General features: G+C 35.4%; 1 protein-coding gene across 1 annotated transcript; it reads right to left on the bottom strand.

Moving 5' to 3' along the window:
* Positions 1–4,234: 4,234 nt before the first annotated feature.
* Positions 4,235–20,853, bottom strand: LOC131946470 (dynein axonemal assembly factor 9-like). The gene is made up of 22 exons (XM_059307241.1): positions 20,775–20,853; positions 20,505–20,549; positions 19,941–20,089; positions 19,270–19,337; positions 18,751–18,883; positions 18,068–18,171; positions 16,558–16,725; positions 15,484–15,563; positions 15,118–15,210; positions 14,437–14,548; positions 13,590–13,678; positions 12,939–13,073; positions 11,905–12,030; positions 11,332–11,413; positions 10,815–10,903; positions 9,052–9,138; positions 8,666–8,772; positions 8,226–8,300; positions 7,193–7,353; positions 6,519–6,584; positions 5,713–5,806; positions 4,235–5,406 (listed from the first exon to the last, which is right to left on the bottom strand). Exons 3-22 carry the CDS (start codon positions 20,050–20,052, stop codon positions 5,303–5,305), a joined length of 2,085 nt encoding a protein of 694 aa, XP_059163224.1. The 5' UTR covers positions 20,053–20,089; positions 20,505–20,549; positions 20,775–20,853; the 3' UTR covers positions 4,235–5,302.
* Between the last annotated feature and the right edge of the window lie 28 nt (positions 20,854–20,881).

Genomic DNA, 20,881 nt, shown 5'->3' with positions numbered 1-20,881 from the left:
GTGTAAAACTATGATTGGTGGTGGTGTAAAATTATGATTGGTGGTGGTGTAAAATTATGATTGGTGGTGGTGTAAAACTATGATTGGTGGTGGTGTAAAATTATGATTGGTGGTGGTGTAAAATTATGATTGGTGGTGGTGTAAAATTATGATTGGTGGTGGTGTAAAATTATGATAGGTGGTGGTGTAAAACTATGATTGGTGGTGGTGTAAAACTATGATTGGTGGTGGTGTAAAACTATGATTGGTGGTGGTGTAAAACTATGATTGGTGGTGGTGTAAAACTATGATTGGTGGTGGTGTAAAACTATGATTGGTGGTGGTGTAAAACTATGATTGGTGGTGGTGTAAAACTATGATTGGTGGTGGTGTAAAACTATGATTGGTGGTGGTGTAAAACTATGATTGGTGGTGGTGTAAAACTATGATTGGTGGTGGTGTAAAACTATGATTGGTGGTGGTGTAAAACTATGATTGGTGGTGGTGTAAAACTATGATTGGTGGTGGTGTAAAACTATGATTGGTGGTGGTGTAAAACTATGATTGGTGGTGGTGTAAAACTATGATTGGTGGTGGTGTAAAACTGTGATTGGTGGTGGTATAAAATTATGATTGGTGGTGGTGTAAAATTATGATTGGTGGTGGTGTAAAACTATGATTGGTGGTGGTGTAAAACTATGATTGGTGGTGGTGTAAAATTATGATTGGTGGTGGTGTAAAATTATTATTGGTGGTGATGTAAAACTATGATTGGTGGTGGTGTAAAATTATGATTGGTGGTGGTGTAAAATTATGATTGGTGGTGGTGTAAAATTATGATTGGTGGTGGTGTAAAATTATGATTGGTGGTGGTGTAAAATTATGATTGGTGGTGGTGTAAAATTATGATTGGTGGTGGTGTAAAATTATGATTGGTGGTGGTGTAAAATTATGATTGGTGGCGGTGTAAAATTATGATTGGTGGTGGTGTAAAATTATGATTGGTGGTGGTGTAAAATTATGATTGGTGGTGGTGTAAAATTATGATTGGTGGTGGTGTAAAATTATGATTGGTGGTGGTGTAAAATTATGATTGGTGGTGGTGTAAAATTATGATTGGTGGTGGTGTAAAATTATGATTGGTGGTGGTGTAAAATTATGATTGGTGGTGGTGTAAAATTATGATTGGTGGTGGTGTAAAATTATGATTGGTGGTGGTGTAAAATTATGATTGGTGGTGGTGTAAAATTATGATTGGTGGTGGTGTAAAATTATGATTGGTGGTGGTGTAAAATTATGATTGGTGGTGGTGTAAAATTATGATTGGTGGTGTTGTAAAATTATGATTGGTGGTGGTGTAAAATTATGATTGGTGGTGGTGTAAAATTATGATTGGTGGTGGTGTAAATTTATGATTGGTGGTGGTGTAAAATTATGATTGGTGGTGGTGTAAAACTATGATTGGTGGTGGTGTAAAATTATGATTGGTGGTGGTGTAAATTTATGATTGGTGGTGGTGTAAAATTATGATTGGTGGTGGAGTGGTGGTCGCCCGTAGGGATTACGGATACGTGGGGATGGAGGGGGAAGGGCACCGGAGTTTATTAATGTGGGGGTGTGTGGGGTGGGGTGTATTACAAAGTGGGTTTGGGAGGGGGGGGGGAACTGTAATTTAGAACATATCTCTAAACACTCAACTATATTTTCCTCCGCAAATAGATTCAATAGTTCATCTACATAACACTCCTACCCACAGTAGTCTTTCTGAAGAATAAGCTTGTACGCTGGGCAGTTTGAAAGTGATATATAGATGTTGCTGTATGTATAGCTGGCAAATGTGTGTTTGTTTTGAGAGCATTTCAGATCAATCTTTACTTTAAACAGAGGTACGACACATTGACAGGCAGGGACCGTCACCTTCTTGTTTTCAAAATATTTACAACAGACCCGTTTTGACAGCCCAGTCCCGATATACAATTTTCCATAATATATATATATATATATATATATATATATATATATATATATATATATATATATATATATATATATATAATGTGTGTGTGTGAATGTGTGTGTGTGTGAGAGTGTATGTGTATATGTGTGTGAGAGAGAGTATGTGTGTTCTACAGTGAATATTCAACAGTAAGCAATCGGGGATATTGCTAGTTCCTTTTGAGGGAATAGATTTCTACATACATACATACCATTGCATTACGCGGTTTACGCGCTGAGTGGATACAACAAGGTACTGCCTATCTGAAATTCAGCTAGTATTTTAATGTGAAGTTTTTAACTGCTGTTGACTGGCGCAAACAGAACCCAGTGAACTGCTCGAATTGGATGAATTAAAAAATTGAACTCTGCCCGCGCTTGCGTCTGCTTAGTTACAAAACAATTCTTAATTCGCCTTGAATGTTTGAAACAAAAACGGTATTTATTTGCGTTCGTCTAACTTTCAAGCCTACGCGGAGCGGCTAAAATAAACAAGACGAGATCTCGCGTGAACCTTCGTGCCGAAAGAATAAGAAATAAAATGGAACTTCTCTATCAGCGTAAAGCAGGGTTAGGAGTTGTCGAACCTTCATTCAACCTTCAAATGTAAGAGATGGTGTCATACATTAGTGGTGTATTTTGGTGATTAGTGTTATCACAAGATACACTTTGTGTTGTAATGTAATGCTTCATAGGTGTTTTTTTGGTGGTTGGTGTCAGAGATAAACTTTGTGGTGTGACACAGTGACGTGTTTAGTTGCTTGCTATACATTGGTGTGTTGAGTTCATGGTGTCGTGGCAACATAAACGTTGTGGTGTTATACACGGGTGGTGTTATGTAGGTGGTTGGTGTTACAGAAGATATAGGGGTATCGTACACTTATGTTGGGTAAAAACATGTTACTACACTATAAAACGCGGACATGAGTTTAATTTTTGTATTTGAATATTATAAAATATCTTTTTCTACAAGATATAAAATTTTGATATTCACCCAACAACATAATACAATTGAAAATGTCATACACTGACCCAATGTTCATCAAGTTAAATTCACTAACGGTGATCAGACACTAAAGACTGAGGTAGCTTCCCCATAACGTGTTATGCCTGTCGCACCAAAAACTGATTATATTCTTAGCTAAATCCAAAAATTTGTTAAAATACCTTAGACTTAAACCTACAGTGCTTTACTAAAGGAATTATTTTACATCTACTGGTACAACCTGCAGACCGTCCTCCAATTTTAACCCCCCCCCCCCCCCCATACCCAGCAGACTGGCAGTAGACAGGTGTGCCGACAGTGACACGAGCAGGTAACCACGTGATAAAAACACAAGCTGACACATTGCACCCCATGACGTCACACAGGTGTCTCGCAGTGTTTCTTTCAGACTCTCTCCAAAAAAGGGGGGTAGGGGACTAAATTTTTCGGGGGGTGGGGGCAGAGGCGTAGCGAGCGGGGGGGGGGGGGACATATGTCCCCGGGCGCCGACCTTAGGGGGCGCCAAGATGGATTGGAAAGATAAATTGAAAGCTTGAGAGGGGTGCAAATCGAAAGTTTGAGGGGCGATGGGGGGGGGGTGCAAATCGAAAGCTTATCCCCGGGGGCCGGGAAGGGTCGCTACGCCTCTGGGTGGGAGGATTGGTAAAGGTATATCTTATCTATATAAATGAGATTCATGAAAGAAACATTGCAGACCCGTGATAAGGACAAAACCAGAGACACTGCACCCCTTGACGTCACGCATACCTGAGCGCAGCCCGAGGGGAGGGGAGGTAATCAGACAGTCCAGGGTCGCGTCCATAAATTATCTGGGCGTCGTTTGTTGCTGTTTGTCAGGACATTTGTTGCACGTGTATACACATTAGGGTAGGCAACTGGGACAGCTAGTACACAACCGCGTTAAAAAAAAAGGATTTTTGTTGAAAGTTTTACCAATCAATTTTATTAAATCAAATTTATTTTTGATATGATAGACATTTCTTAAACTCTTTTGGAGAGGATAGACATGGAACAAGTAATTAACTTTAATTAAACAAAAGAAGCGTTTATAACAGGGGTCTCCAAAGTACGGCCCGCGGGCCGGATCCGGCCCGCGGAGATCTTTTTTGTCCAAGGAAAAATTGTTTGTAGGTGATTGCTGAGGAACTTTTCCCAGAAAATGAAAGACATGCCTGGAAGAAACTGGCCCCCGAACTGAAATTTCATAGTTAATGTGGCCCTCGGACTGAAAAGTTTGGAGACCCCTGGTTTATAATAAAGAGAAGCAGAACATTTTTTAATATCAAGGGAAACTATCGAGAATATAACACATTTTGCACATTTATTGAGTCAACTCCCTTATATAATAACTGCGTAATATGTACACATTTTATCATGAGCGTACTGGACGGATGTTGTGCATACATAGCGGAATAAAAAATGGAATGTTAATAAACACGTTGTATAAACAATGATTACGTAAAATATCGACAAGTGGATAGGTTAAAAATTTGAACGAATCAAAACTTTTTTTTCATGAGGCATTAGGTATAAAATTGCAACCAATCAAATACTTATATATAATAGTAATAGAAACAATTATTAAGTACAATTTTAATTGATTCAAAAGTAAGGTCAAAGTCATAGCAACATTCTTTTAGCATGAGTTTAGCTATGGTACATGTAAAAACTAGACAAACATAATTGTTTACTTTCTTGTTTATTTGATTATAGAATGCCACACAGAAATCTCCCAGCAAAATTATATGATGGTATTTTAGACTGCTGGATAATCTGTTTTGATTAACATTTACAAGACGTGTGTTAAAACGTTCTAGAAAACAAATCACCGCCATACTGGAGATAAATAATAGTTGTTTTTTTTTTTTAATTTATTTCAACTTTTGTAGCACAGTGCATTGATGTTCCATTAAAAAAGTATCTAGAGTAAACAGGATCCCAATTCATTAGTGTAAATCATCTTGAAACATTTTATATTGTCACATTCACAACCTGATGTCCCTTCAGCTTGTAACATGGCAACTATAGCCATAAGGTTAGACAACTCAGAACACAAGTGCCAACCAGGTTAGACAACTCAAGCTTATGCTAACAATGAAGTTAGACAATAAAGTTAGACAACTCAGGCCACAAGTGCCAACCAGGTTAGACAAATCAAAGTTATGGTAACTATGAAAAGGTTAGACAACTCAGGCCACAAGTGCCAACCAGGTTAGACAACTCAAGCTTATGCTATGAAGTTAGATAAAGTTAGACAACTCATCCATGGCTGACAACTCTTAAAGCAAAATAAAAAATTTCGAGCACAAGATAACTCTTCCCCTAGTGCCAGAGAGTCAGGTAGGTTTCACTCTCCACACGACTGTTGTATTTGCTGATATCCAAATTCTTTTTGTCAATGTAGTCCTGGATAAACTTTTCAAGATCTGGTCAGTTTTAAGAAAAAATTTCACATTTTGTTTCAGTAAAATATTGGACCTATCTTTAACATCCAAAAACAAGAAATTCTTCACATAACAATGATACCCATGAATTTAAAAAAAAAAAAAAGTCTAAGCATACCGAATCAATACAAATATTTCAGAATAAAAAAAAACACTAATTTTTAATTGACTGTGCACATAATGAACACTAGATTATTTTTACAATTGACAGCAACAAAATCCTATAAAAGTGGTTCTCATTTGATAGTTCATACAGGGAGAAGATTCTGCAAAAAGTAAAAAGGATACTGGGATGCTTGTAAGAGCGTTCCCCATCCATACTGACAAACTGAGATCCGTTGTAGTACCATCCTTCTGGGAGACCATCTAGATGATGGCTTTTCTGGTAGATTAAATTTTATTAGTTTGATATAACATTTGTTAATGGCTTTTCTGGTAGATTAAATTTTATTAGTTTGAGTGGAGATTTTTAATGGCTTTTCTGGTAGATTAAATTTTATTAGTTTGATATAACATTTGATAATGGCTTTTCTGGTAGATTAAATTTTATAGTTTGATATAATATTTGTTAATGGCTTTTCTGGTAGATTAAATTTTATTAGTTTGATATAACATTTGATAATGGCTTTTCTGGTAGATTAAATTTTATAGTTTGATATAATATTTGTCAATGGCTTTTCTGGTAGATTAAATTTTATTAGTTTGATATAACATTTGATAATGGCTTTTCTGGTAGATTAAATTTTATTAGTTTGATATAACATTTGATAATGGCTTTTCTGGTAGATTAAATTTTATTAGTTTGATATAACATTTGATAATGGCTTTTCTGGTAGATTAAATTTTATTAGTTTGATATAACATTTGATAATGGCTTTTCTGGTAGATTAAATTTTATTAGTTTGAGTGGACATTTTTAATGGCTTTTCTAGAAGATCACATTTTATTGGTTTGGGAGTAAATTTTTAATCAGCTGGAGGTGGCTTACAGTGTTTGTGTAAGATGTCAGGTAAAATAGAAATGGATGTTTAACCACACCTTAATCACATGACTAATATGAATTTTCACATGTAAATCACACACAGGTAACTCACATGAATTTTGTCAATTTCTTGAGGCGTCAGATCTTCTCTGGTGATGAATTTCTTCTTGTCTGGTTTCTGAAACAACATGGTTTTATTAAACTCTATAATAATTGTGTGATCTGAAACACCATGGTTTTATTTAACTCTATAACAATTGTGTGAGCTGAAACAACCTAGTTTTATTTAACTCTTTAATACTTGTGTGGTCTGAAATAACACGGTTTTATTTAACTCTATAACAATTGTGTGAGCTGAAACAACCTAGTTTTATTTAACTCTATAATAATTGTGTGGTCTGAAACAACACGGTTTTATTTAACTCTATAACAATTGTGTGAGCTGAAACAACCTAGTTTTATTTAACTCTATAATAATTGTGTGGTCTGAAATAACACAATTTTATTTAACTCTATAATAATTGTGTGAGCTGAAACAACATGGTTTTATTTAACTCTATAATAATTGTGTGGTCTGAAATAACACGGTTTTATTTAACTCTATAATAATTGTGTGGTCTGAAATAACACGGTTTTATTTAACTCTATAATAATTGTGTGGTCTGAAACAACACGGTTCTATTTAACTCTATAGCAATTGTGTGAGCTGAAACAACCTAGTTTTATTTAACTCTATAACAATTGTGTGAGCTGAAACAACCTAGTTTTATTTAACTGGATAATAACCTGTTTGATGCAGCCGTTCAACAGTAGCTTCAGCTCCTCTACATTGAGACCAACGCCAGTGAAACACATGAAGAACTCGGAACTTTTCTCCACAGCCTCATCATTTAAAACTAGTTTTCCACTCAGGGGAGTGAACTCTATTTCAAACCACGTCCCTGAGCCTAGACAAGTAAAGACAACATTATTCAGAGTTACTTGAGCTTGTGATAAATGATATAGTATGTAATGTTTCATGGTTAGATGTAATTTAAAATGTGATAAGTCTATGACATGAAGTAAAATTGGAAGAATAATGTGGTCTTATGGGTAAAGTAAGATGTGCACCGACATGTAGGATATCATTAGAAGATACACTACATCTTAAATAAGTCAGATGATATGCTCTGGTTTATAATTATCTTCATGTTAATTAGTTTTAATTGATGGTGTGTTTGTTCAGGCCAATTAAACTGTCCAACAACTTTAGTGGTCTGTCTAGTACATTAAGGAGTAGCCAGTAGGATGTGCTGGTCTGCTTGATTTTATGCCTCATCTTTTACAGATAGTATGTTCATGTAGGGATGGTGTGGTCTAGCAGTAGAGCGCTAGCCTGCTAACCCAAAAGTCTAGAGTTTGAATTTGGGTTAAATTCAGTGGAACATCCCTATGTCCACCCAGCTGTAATGGGTACCTAACTTACGTTAAGGAAAGTAAAGGTGGCTGTGCATACTGCTGACCACACCATCTCTTCATATGCCGAGTTCACAGAAACAAGTGAACTCTACTTCACTTACCCCATGGGCTGTCAGGTTAGAATAGGGAACTTTACTATGTTCATGTTGAATAAATATTGCCAGATGATCATATCAATAATAGTTGATCTATGTAAACATTTACTTTACCTTGTCTTCAGTTTTAACCAACATTGTTTGATGCAAGTTAAAATGTAATTTACCATTAAATTTTAACCAAAATGTGTTTAATTTAAGTGAAAATGTAATTTACCATTAAATTTTAACCAACATTGTTTGATGCAAGTGAAAATGTAATTTACCATTAAATTTTAACCTTCCGTGGACATGATAAATGTTCCCTTTGAATGGGTAAGACTTCATTGTTTTCTTCAGATCTGAAAGGTTTAGTTTAAAATAGCAAGTAAAAAAGGTTATATTGGTAAGCAAGTAGACTCTTTTCATTATGCAAAACAAACATATTTTAAAACTGCATTAAATTTATTTGACTGCAAATTTCAAGCTAAGTGTTTTAAATTACATGAAAATTTCTTACTTCTGAGTTTAATGAGAGTGTTGTATTAAAATGAATGAAAAAATGATTTCTTACTTGTGAGTTCAATGTTGTATTAAAATAAACGAAAAAATAATTTCTTACTTGTGAGTTTGATGAAGTTGTATGTATATGAATGAAAAAATAATTTCTTACTTCTGAGTTTGATGAGGGTGTTGTATTTAAATGAATGAAAAAATAATTTCTTACTTGTGAGTTTGATGAGGGTTAGATGTTTCTCTAGTGGTAAAACAAAATGGAGGATGACGTCTTTCATCTCTGGGTGGCAGGGCCAAGCGTGGGGGTAACCTTCTCGCCTGTGTGGAGGGAGAGGTGAATACAAAAAATAGTGCTAGAGTCAGGATTAGAGCAGTACATGAAATAGAACACTCCTGACCAAAACATTTTTAAGCTATATGAATGTATTAAAGTAAGGGCTTCTATCACCTAAACTACATGTTATCATTGGGGTTTGTGCTAATCAACATTTAGGATATGAAGATCGGAGTTAATTGTGTGTTTCAGTGCCTCTCAGACTATAAACATAGAGTACTTAAGATAAAGAAAATCTGAATGGAAGCAACCAAGGACAATACCAGGAGGGTTTAAGCAGAACTCTGGCCCTCTCCATCTCTGGCTCATGGAATGATTTCTCTGACATGATCAGGTCTAGGTCTGTGCTCCTGTGAATTACATAGAGTGTTTACATTTAGGTAGTAGCACAAAGAGAGAATTACATAGAGTGTTTACATTTAGGTAGTAGCACAAGGAGTGAATTACATAGAGTGTTTACATTTAGGTAGTAGCACAAGAAGTGTATTACATAGAGTTTTTACATTTAGGTAGTAGCACAAGGAGTGTATTACATAGAGTTTTTACATTTAGGTAGTAGCACAAGGAGTGTATTACATAGAGTTTTTACATTTAGGTAGTAGCACAAGGATTTTTCTGACATAATCAGGTCTAAGCTCCTGGGGAGTGAAATACATAGAGTGTTTACATTTACATTATAGCCCTCTGTGTGTCTTCTTATGTATGGTAGGTCTATTGGTTTTTAACTGACATAACTCATACCTGCTTGTTAAAAGTCATGTACCATACAGTTTGTGTATCCTACAGTCATGAATCATTTAGTGTATACCAAAGTCATATAATTTACAGCCATGCCAGTCAGCTATATACAAGTCATGTATCATTCAGACACATAATATAGACACACCAAACTATATGACCTACAGTCACATTCATTCACATTCAGTCACATAAAAGTTTGTAACATGCCATTCTGTTGAGTAAAATGTTGCTATATATGATATAAAATTTAGTCATATACAGTCACATTTGGTCTAGCATGGTCACATGGTTGTGTCAATCATACAATATTTGTGTCTTATGATGTAACTCAACATGTTCAACAAAATAACAAGTCAACCTGCCTTGTAACTGAACCTTTCTCAGCCTTTAACAGAGCAACATCAGAGTTGATCTAATGACTTAACTCAACATGTTCAACTAAATAACAAGTCAACCTGCCTTGTAACTAAACCTTTCTCAGCCTTTAACAGAGCAACATCGGAGTTGATCTAATGACTCAACATGTTCAACTAAATAACAAGTCAACTTGCCTTGTAACTAAACCTTTCTCAGCCTTTAACAGAGCAACATCAGAGTTGATCTAATGACTCAACATGTTCAACTAAATAACAAGTCAACCTGCCTTGTAACTAAACCTTTCTCAGCCTTTAACAGAGCAACATCAGAGTTGATCTAATGACTTAACATGTTCAACTAAATAACAAGTCAACCTGCCTTGTAACTAAACCTTTCTCAGCCTTTAACAGAGCAACATCAGAGTTGATCTAATGACTCAACATGTTCAACTAAATAACAAGTCAACCTGCCTTGTAACTAAACCTTTCTCAGCCTTTAACAGAGCAACATCAGAGTTGATCTAATGACTTAACCATTATAACTAAATAACAAGTCAACCTCTCGTAACTAAACCTTTCTCAGCCTTTAACAGAGCAACATCAGAGTTGATCTAATGACTTAACATGTTCAACTAAATAACAAGTCAACCTGCCTTGTAACTAAACCTTTCTCTGCCTTTAACAGAGCAACATCAGAGTTGATCTAATGACTCAACATGTTCAACTAAATAACAAGTCAACCTGCCTTGTAACTAAACCTTTCTCAGCCTTTAACAGAGCAACATCAGAGTTGATCTAATGACTCAACATGTTCAACTAAATAACAAGTCAACCTGCCTTGTAACTAAACCTTTCTCAGCCTTTAACAGAGCAACATCAGAGTTGATCTAATGACTTAACATGTTCAACTAAATAACAAGTCAACCTGCCTTGTAACTAAACCTTTCTCAGCCTTTAACAGAGCAACATCGGAGTTGATGCTGCGGATGAGAGTCTGTAGCTCCTCCAGTACTGAACTCTGTGTGGAAGAGAGAAGTACTCACATTTAGTTAATTATCCAAAGAAATCATTCAACAAACATACTGCAAAAAATTATAATTTACTGTACACTTTAGCAGCAGAGTGTATTCTAAATATTAAAATGAAAATGAATGATTTTCTTCCCATTTTTCAATAATGAGTGATTTAATTATGAACAAATGGCATGGCATGACACCAAACAAATTACGTGACATGACACCTTATTAATGACATAACAAGACACCAAATAAATGACATGAAGTGACAGCAAACAAATGATATGACATGACACAAAAAAGACATGATACCAAACAAATGACATGACATGACACCAAAACAAATGTGACATGACACCAAACAAATAACATTACATGACACCAAACAAATGACATGACACCTAACAATTGACATGCCTGACAAACTTACAGGTGCTAGGGTCTGGGATGTGAAGACTATATTGTTGACCCATCCCTGGGCACATTGAGCTGTTAACATGGGCAGGCTCATTCTGTGGGGACATACGAAACTTACTACAACCATCATCTAACAATCAACACAACTTTTGGCTATACAAACCTCATTGAAAGTACCATACAATTTTGGCTAGAAAGAGCTCATTGAAAGTACTACACAACTTTTAGCTATACACAACTCATTGAAATCATCTAACAATCTACACAATTTATTGAAAGTAACAAACAACATGAAATCCTACTCTGAATGTTAATTGTTTAATCTATACATGCTTAACAAAAATGAGTTTAATATAAAAAAGCCTAAAAAAAAACAATATTTTCTAACATACTTTTTTTTTAAAGTTGGAATTTTTAATATTGTGCCTTACTTTTATTTAAATTTTTACTTCTAGAGAACTTTACTTAAGTAGGCCTATGAAGTCTTACTTAAAAAGAGCCATACGCATTGTATTGTTACTTCTAAAGAGCCTTACTTTTCTAAAACATCTTACTATTAATAGCACGTTATAACATTAAGTCTTACTTGTGTTCTAAAAATGCGTTGGATGGGTCTATACACAAAGTGACAGAGCCAACAACAAAGAGGGTTCTCAACTTGTGGTCAGGGTGGGAACAAATGGCTCGGAGAATCTCAGGGGTGTCACAGAACCTGCAAGTATGGGAACATACGGTTCCTTGTATTACCACGTTACACGTACAGAAATAATAATACCAAACTAACCCTGGAGCTATAGTTATGCTAATGAACTGTACCTGGTTATTTAATTATGCTAATGAACTGACCCTGGGCTATAATTATGCTAATGAACTGACCATGTGGCTATAATTATGCTAATGAACTGACCATGTGGCTATAATTATGCTAATGAACTGACCCTGGGGCTATAATTATGCTAATGAACTGTACCTGGTTATTTAATTATGCTAATGAACTGTACTTGGTTATTTAATTATGCTAATGAACTGACCCTGGGGCTATAATTATGCTAATGAACTGACCTTGTGGCTATAATTATGTTAATGAACTGACCCTAGGGCTATAATTATGCTAATGAACTGACCCTGGGGCTATAATTATGCTAACGAACTGACCATGTGGCTATAATTATGCTAATGAACTGACCCTGAGGCTATAATTATGCTAATGAACTGACCCTGGGGCTATAATTATGCTAATGAACGGACCCTGGGGCTATAATTATGCTAATGAACTGACCCTGTGGCTATAATTATGCTAATGAACTGACCCTGGGGCTATAATTATGCTAATGAACTGACCCTGAGGTTATAATTATGCTAATGAACTGACCCTGGGGCTATAATTATGTTAATGAACTGACCCTGAGGCTATAATTATGCTAATGAACTGACCCTGGGGCTATAATTATGCTAATGAACTGACCCTGAGGTTATAATTATGCTAATGAACTGACCCTGGGGCTATAATTATGTTAATGAACTGTACCTGGTGATTTAATTATGCTAATGAACTGACCCTGGGGCTATAATTATGCTAATGAACTGACCTTGAGGCTATAATTATGCTAATGAACTGACCCTGGGGCTATAATGATGATCCGGATTGACTTAGAGAGTAGCCACTGAGACTGGCTGTGGGCAGCATTGGTCAAAAACTGGTGCAAGTCTGCTGTGTTGACCTGGCACTCCTCTACCTGTCTGTACACCAGCCAGCTGGAGTAAGACAAGTGTCAATACAAAACACAGTGAGCTCAACAGTTTTTAAATTAGCAGTTGTGTCCCTTTGTTTGTTATCTCCCTTGAAAAAAAACTGCCAGAGAGTAACAAAAGAGTATTTTAACCCATGTTTATTTTAGGTTGTAGACTTAAACACACGTTTTTTGTATGATTTTTAACACATGAGTTTTACTATTACATTTAAACACCTTTTTGTAGACCTGTGTTAACCCATACTTGTATGTTGTAAACATACTTTAACACATGCTTGTTGTATGGTGTAGACTTACTTTAACATATGCTTGTATGGTGTAGACTTACTTTAACACATGCTTGTTGTATGTTGTAGACATGCTTGTTGTATGTTGTAGACTTACTTTAATACATGCTTGTTGTATGTTGTAGACTTACTTTAACACATGCTTGTTGTATGGTGTAGACTTACTTTAACACATGCTTGTTGTATGTTGTAGACTTACTTTAACACATGCTTGTTGTATGTTGTAGACTTACTTTAACACGTGCTTGTTGTATGTTGTTAATATGTTGGCCAAAGCCTCCTTATCAGACCCTGGGGCGCCTGTAATGACTGTGACAGTTATCTGTAAAACACGATAATGCAATTAATTTACAACATTACATATTATTATTGGATACACTATTTCAATAGACCCACCCATAAATAATGATGTGATGCACTCTCAGCTAATGAACAATTTTTATTTCACTCTGCTCTTATCATAATTGGTGAAGCCATTAATTAGGGAACAAATTATAAAGAACAAATCTGGACAATAGATTTTTTGTAATTCCCTTATTTGGGTCAGCTTCTTAATTAAAGCAAATGTCTCGATCAAACTGTGCCTTGATTAAGTAGATTAATTTGTTAATTGATTATACAAACTACTGTAATTTTTTTCATGTTTGAACTTATCATATCATAACTGCCTGCACCCTAATCCAACATAATCCTAAACCTCACATTATCATTACATCTGTCAGAATCCCATAATCCAACATAACCCTAATCCTTACTTTATCATCACACCTGTCTAATCAAACCTAACCCTAATCCTTAGATTATCATTACACCTACCTAATCCAACAGAACCCTAATCCTTACCTTATTATTACACCAAATCCAACCTAACCCTAAGCCTTACCTTATCCTTACACCTACCTAATCCAACATAATCCTAATCCTCACCTTATCATCACACCTGTCTAATCCAACATAACCCTAATCCTTACACCTCCCTTATCCAACCTAATCCTAATCCTCACCTTATCATTACACCTGTCTAATCAAGCCTCACCTTATCATCACACCTACCTAATCCAACCTAATCCTAATCCTCACCTTATCATCATTCATTTTCTTCTGTGTCAGGGAGATCCCCTGTAGGGAGTTGTAGACATCAGTAGTCACTGGACCGTGAAGGCCACAACTTTCAGTCAGGTGATCTAAGAACCTGCAGGTATTGCTCAGGTGTTATCTGATTTGATTGCGTCAGTTGATATCTTCTTTTCTTACACAGTTAAGGTGTAATTGTATTTTCTTACAATAGTTAAGATGTAATGTTTATTTCCTTATATTACATAAGGATTTATTGGTAGTGATATTACACATGTAATTGTAATGAAACTAGTTTGATTGTGGGGAGGTCTAGCTTACATTTTGTATTAAATTTTTAAAATGATGAAAATCCTCTAGATTTTTACTAGTCTGATGGTTTATTGTGGGGGTACATTTTGATGGAACAGATTGAGTTCAATTTTGTCACAAGTCTGCCATGGTTATATGATGAGGGGACAAGAAGTATGTGTGTGTGGGGGGGGGGATTGTCTAAAATTAAATGTCTTAAATAGTTCAACATTATCATCATTCCTGTATGCCCCTTGCGGAACATAGGAACCATCATACTTGGTTTTTCGTCAATTCCTCCATTGGGCCCATGACATTCCATCTGCTTCTGTTCACTGCCATCTAAAATAGTTTGGTATGTTTTAGGCACTTAGTGACCATATATTATTCTCTTACCTGTAAAGATTTGGCATAGAGTTGGATAGTTTTTTCAGTGATGTCAGCGCACCATGCATGGATGAGTCCACCAAACTCTGAAGGTAGGTGTGTCTGGTGATTACAAAAAAAAAAATAACCATTCAGAAACATTTTGGTGATTACAAGGAAACATGAATAGCACATATGCATATGTTGGAGTATTACTTACTCATACATCTAATTTTATAAATGTTTAATTCAGCAAGGTTATAAGCTTACAAATGACATCAGTATTAAGAGATTAATGATGTTCGAGAATCATATGATGTTATATCTAGGAAACATAACTCTAGTTTCCTATGACAGAATTTAGCTTAACATTAACAAAAAAGTTTAAAATTTCACATTTCTTGAAGTTGTGGGTCCAGATTTTTTAGCCGTATGACTTCAGGAACCTGGGAGTCTGTCTTCCATGCAGGCAGCACCTGAAAGGTTAAAGGTCAACAATGAGATTATTTACATGGTGACAGAGTGACACTCAGTTGACCCCAAATCGTTGTCAGTTATCTGTTTGTGGAATAAAATGTTGAACTATGACCTTAGTCAAAACTTTTTATTTGAAGAAAAATTGCATTATCAATTAGCCAGTCATATATAGGATATAGCTAGTGTTGATAATAACAACCAAACTCCATAATAAGAAAAGTCTTAGCCTAGTGTTGAAGGGTGTAATGGTAATTTGAATGTTACTTGGTCTATTAATATGGTTAATAAATAGAAATCTTATTTTTATAAACAGTTATTTTAAAACTGTATAGTATCAATATTTGAGGACAAACCTCTATAAGAATCAGTATAGAATTTCTACAAAATATCTTAAAATCATTATAGGAATCATACATGTGTCTTAAAATCAGTATAGAGTCATAAATATGTGTCTTGAAATCAGTACAAGAGTCATAAATATGTGTCTTAAAATCAGTGCAGGAGTCATAAATATGTGTCTTAAAATCAGTACATGAGTCATAAATATGTGTCTTAAAATCAGTACAGGATTCATAAATATGTCTTAAAATCAGTACAGGATTCATAAATATGTCTTAAAATCAGATCAGGAGTCATAAATATGTGTCTTAAAATCACTACAGGAGTCATAAATATGTGTCTTAAAATCAGTACAGGAGTCATAAATATGTCTTAAAATCAGATCAGGAGTCATAAATATGTGTCTTAAAATCACTACAGGAGTCATAAATATGTGTCTTAAAATCAGTACAGAAGTCATAAATATGTGTCTTAAAATCAGTACAGAAGTCATAAATATGTGTCTTAAAATCAGTACAGAAGTCATAAATATGTGTCTTAAAATCAGTACAGAAGTCATAAATATGTGTCTTAAAATCAGTACAGTATTCATACAATGGTCTGTTATTAAGTAGCACAGTGTGGTCATGTAATAAAAACTTGAGGATCCCTTACGTTCCCATACAGCTGTGTGTGTGCCTTGGTGTGGGGGTTGAAGGCAAAGAGAATCCTGCTCACACCTCTCTCATCCACGTCAGCATACAGGTGTGGGGGGATGGCGTCACACATGACACTGGTCATGGTGACCTCCAGAATTAGGACAGTCACCTGGGTCATGGAATCCTGTAGTAGAAGTACAGCAGGTCAAAAGTTAGTTTACTGGAACTGTATTTAACTGACTCTCTCAACTAATATTAGTGTGCCTACAGCAAGGTAAAGATTTAGATTATTGGAACTGTATTTAATGGACAGTCTTCTAACTATTATAAGTACACCAGATCAAAATTTAGATTATTGGAAATGTATTAACTGTCTTAACTAATATAAAAATATACATTGTGGTTAAATTAATATTTTAAAATATCCTGATATGCACCCAGATTTCAACAAACACAGCATCCCTACCAAACACAGCATTTCTTCCAAACAGCACATAAGAAATAAAACTTTTGGCAGAGGGTACTTAGTAAATATTTAACCCCATCTGCCAGAAAATTTGCTAAAAAATTAATATCCATGGCATGTTGTCTGAGGACTAGGGACACCAAGATAGTAAAGTTCTCAAGTAATACAAGTTGACACATTGGAATGTGACAAATTGATCCATTGGTATGTGACAAGTTGACAAACTGGTAAAAGACAAGTTGACACATTGGTAAGTGACAAGTAGACAAATTGGTAAGTGACAAGTTGATACATTGGTATGTGACAAGTTGACACATTGGAATGTGACAAGTTGACACATTGGTATGTGGCAAGTTGACAAACTGGTAAAAGACAAGTTGACAAACTGGTATGTGGCAAGTTGACTAATTGGTATGTGATAAGTTGACACATTAGTATGTGATAAGTTCACACATTGGTATGTGACAAGTAGACACATTTATATGTAACAAGGTGACTAAATTGTATGTGACAAATTGACACACTTGTATGAGACAAGTTGACACATTGAAATGTGACAAACTGACATATTGGAATGTGACAAGTTGACAAATCGGTAAGTGATAAATTGACATATTTGTATGCAACAAGTTGACAAATTGTATATGACAAGTTGAGACAATGGAATATGGCAAGTGGTGACACATCGGTATGTGACAAGTTGACACATTGTTATGTGACAAGTTGACTAAATAGTATGTGACATTGTGGCTGAGCGGAGAATATGACATCGTTTATGTCAGTAGCAAGTTCATGTTGTCATTATAATTATCTTTTTTATGTTTTATTTACAGTGCTCTCCCAGAACCCCTAGCTGGTCCCTGGTGGGAAATCCAATCACAAGCCACTAATTAAAATCTTTAATTACCAGGTTATAAATGAGAATCTTTCAATCACACTTGTGCCCATTTAGAACAAAAGAAATATTAAAATCTAAATGTGGGTTGTAGGGTTACATAGGAACTATTTAACTCGGTTATACTTGCTAGAATAATAAAAAAATAATAGACAGATGACTTACTCCATCATAGAGAGACACAGAGCTGATGTCTGATCCATGGAGGGTAAAGGCACCATAATCCCCACTCTGTACAGAGAAGCCATGCTCCCATAACGTGAGAACCACTAGGAAAGATGAGAAGACATCACATTACAGAAACAACTAGTGGTACAGCATGCTCACATAATGTGAGAACCACTAGGAAAGATGAGAGGACATCACATTACAGAAACAACAAGTGGTACAGCATGCTCACATAATGTGAGAACCACTAGGAAAGATGAGAAGACATCACATTACAGAAATAACTAGTGGCAGAGACTTACAAGCAAAGGGCAAACAACTCATTAAATCAATTTAATTGTCACACTATGTCAGCACAGTTAAGGGGACTGTGATGGTAATGGTAAAACACAATTAAAATACTACAGAAATAAAATTTAATAAGGTTATGATTTTTTTTACAATAAAATATGATTGAGTTACTTTTTAAAAGGTTATTGCAAGAAATACAATTCATTAGTCTAATTTGTGGGATACAAAGAATAAGTAAACAATTTTTTTAATAGGAGTTTGTCATTTTGTTTTTGTATTTCTATATAAAAAAAACTATAAGATAGTAAGACAGTCAGGCATTAGGCCAGTCAGACAATGACAGAACAGCCAGACAGCAGATGGAAAGTCCAACAGCAGAACAGACAAACCTTTCTCTGCTGGCAGGAGAGCTGTCCACGTCCCTGTCATGTAGATGTCACCTTGTGTCATCAGCTTCTCCCCCCACTGGGCTGATGACAGGGATGGGCAAGATGTTTTCTGGTTTCTAAAAAACCCATTCATCTGCAAGAATTATTTGACATGAAATCTTACTTTGCTGAATGATAGAGTCACTAAATAGATGATATGTATGAATTTTTTAAACATGAATATCAACCATTAGGCACACTAATTGTAATTTTAGTGAATGCGTTTTTCTTTTTAAATATTTGTAGATAAATTCTATAAAATTAAGTTAGAGTAGAATATTACTTAAAAAAACTATTTAAAAAAAAATAGCTTAGAAAAGTAGTTTAAAAAATTAGCTTAGAAAAGTAGTTTAAAAATTAGCTTAGAAAAGTAGTTAAGAAAAATTAGTTTAGAAAACTCGTTAAGAAACTGAGTTTTCCTGATTAGGTTGGTAAATTAGCCACAAGGATGAGACTGGAAGACTGGCCCAACAAACGTACACTCCAGAGCTGGTAGCGTGGGATGCAGGAGGTGGCAATGAAAACCTCAGAACTGGTCTCACTGGAACCTGTAGGAAGAGTGACACAAGCAGTTCATTAATGGACAGAGTTAAGGTTCTTTGACAGAGTTCATTTTTCCTTGACAGCCTAAGTTTTCTTTGAATGAATCTGTTTTCCAGACAGAGTTCAGTTTTCTTTGACTCTTAAGTTTTATTTTACTGACAGAGTCAAGATGACTTTGACTGACGCAGTTAAGTTTACTTTGACTGACACAGTTAAGTTTACTTTGACTGACACAATTAAGTTTACTTTGACTGGCACAGTTAAGTTTATCTTTGACTGGCACAGTTAAGTTTATCTTTGACTGGCACAGTTAGTTTACTTTGACTGACACAGTTAAGTTTACTTTGACTGGCACAGTTAAGTTTACTTTGACTGGCACAGTTAAGTTTACTTTGACTGGCACAGTTAAGTTTACTTTGACTGGCACAGTTAAGTTTATCTTTGACTGACACAGTTAAGTATTACTTGAAAGACACAGTTACGTCATCTTGACAGAGTTAAATTTTCTATGACTGACAGAGAGTCAAGTTTACTTTGACAAGTTTTCTTGAAGCTAAGTTTTCTCCCTTCAGACATTAACTAAGCCTATATTTCTCCAGCCATCTGACCTGCAATGGATATACTGGAGTCTAAGAAGGTCTCAGCAAACATCATGGATCCAATGGATGAGCCGTCATCTGGTGCTGGAACATCCAGTAGAGTAAGAGAAATGTATTTCATCTTTCTGTTGGGTTCTCCGTCTACCAGGGACTCCTCTCTGACAAAAAGAAATCCCACATTTTGTTGTAAGTTAGACGACTCAGAAAGATGTTGCAGTTAATTCATTACTTAAACTAATAATAGATATGGTCTAGGTGTAAAGGCCTATTTATAGAGACTGTAAAGGCCTATTTATAGAGACTGTAAACCAGTAGCGTAGCGAGTGGGGGCGGGGGGGGGGGGGGGGGGGGGGGGGGACGACATATGTCCCCTTTTTAAGGGGCGCCAATGTGGATTGGAAAAATAAATTGAAAGGTCGAGGGGGGTGTAAATCGAAAGTTTGAGTGGAGTGGGGTGCAAATCAAAATCTTGAGGGGGGGTGCAAATCGGGAAGGGTCGCTACGCCTCTGCTGTAAAGGCCTTTTTACAGAGACTGTAAAGGCCTATTTATAGAGACAACGTGACAAGTGTACCTGTGGTTAGTGCTAAATGCCACTAGGACAAATTCTATGTTGATGCTGTGAAAATAAAATTAATTACAATTAAATAATTAATTTCCAATTAAAATATTTTTGGATACCAATTTTTTAACAAATTGAGTCTGAATTTTTACAATCTGTTTCATAATTTAAAAAATAATTACATTTTTCATTTATAAAAGATGAGTGATGATAATAATAATAATAATAGGTATGTGAGATTAGCAAAAATGTCATCTGTTTTTGATGGAACTAAAAGATCACCTGTTTTTTATGTAGTTCGCCAGGGATTCACTCTCCAGTGAGAGGATTCTTTCTTGTAAAGTTTCAAAACAGGTGGATTTAGCCTGGTGGAAGATGATTGATGTAGT

The sequence above is a fragment of the Physella acuta genome, unplaced genomic scaffold, assembly GCF_028476545.2.
Source record: "Physella acuta isolate Inbredline_101_S28 unplaced genomic scaffold, ASM2847654v3 ptg000562l, whole genome shotgun sequence".
NCBI classification, from domain to species: Eukaryota; Metazoa; Mollusca; class Gastropoda; family Physidae; genus Physella; species Physella acuta.
This window is presented reverse-complemented; position numbering and strand designations above follow the sequence as displayed.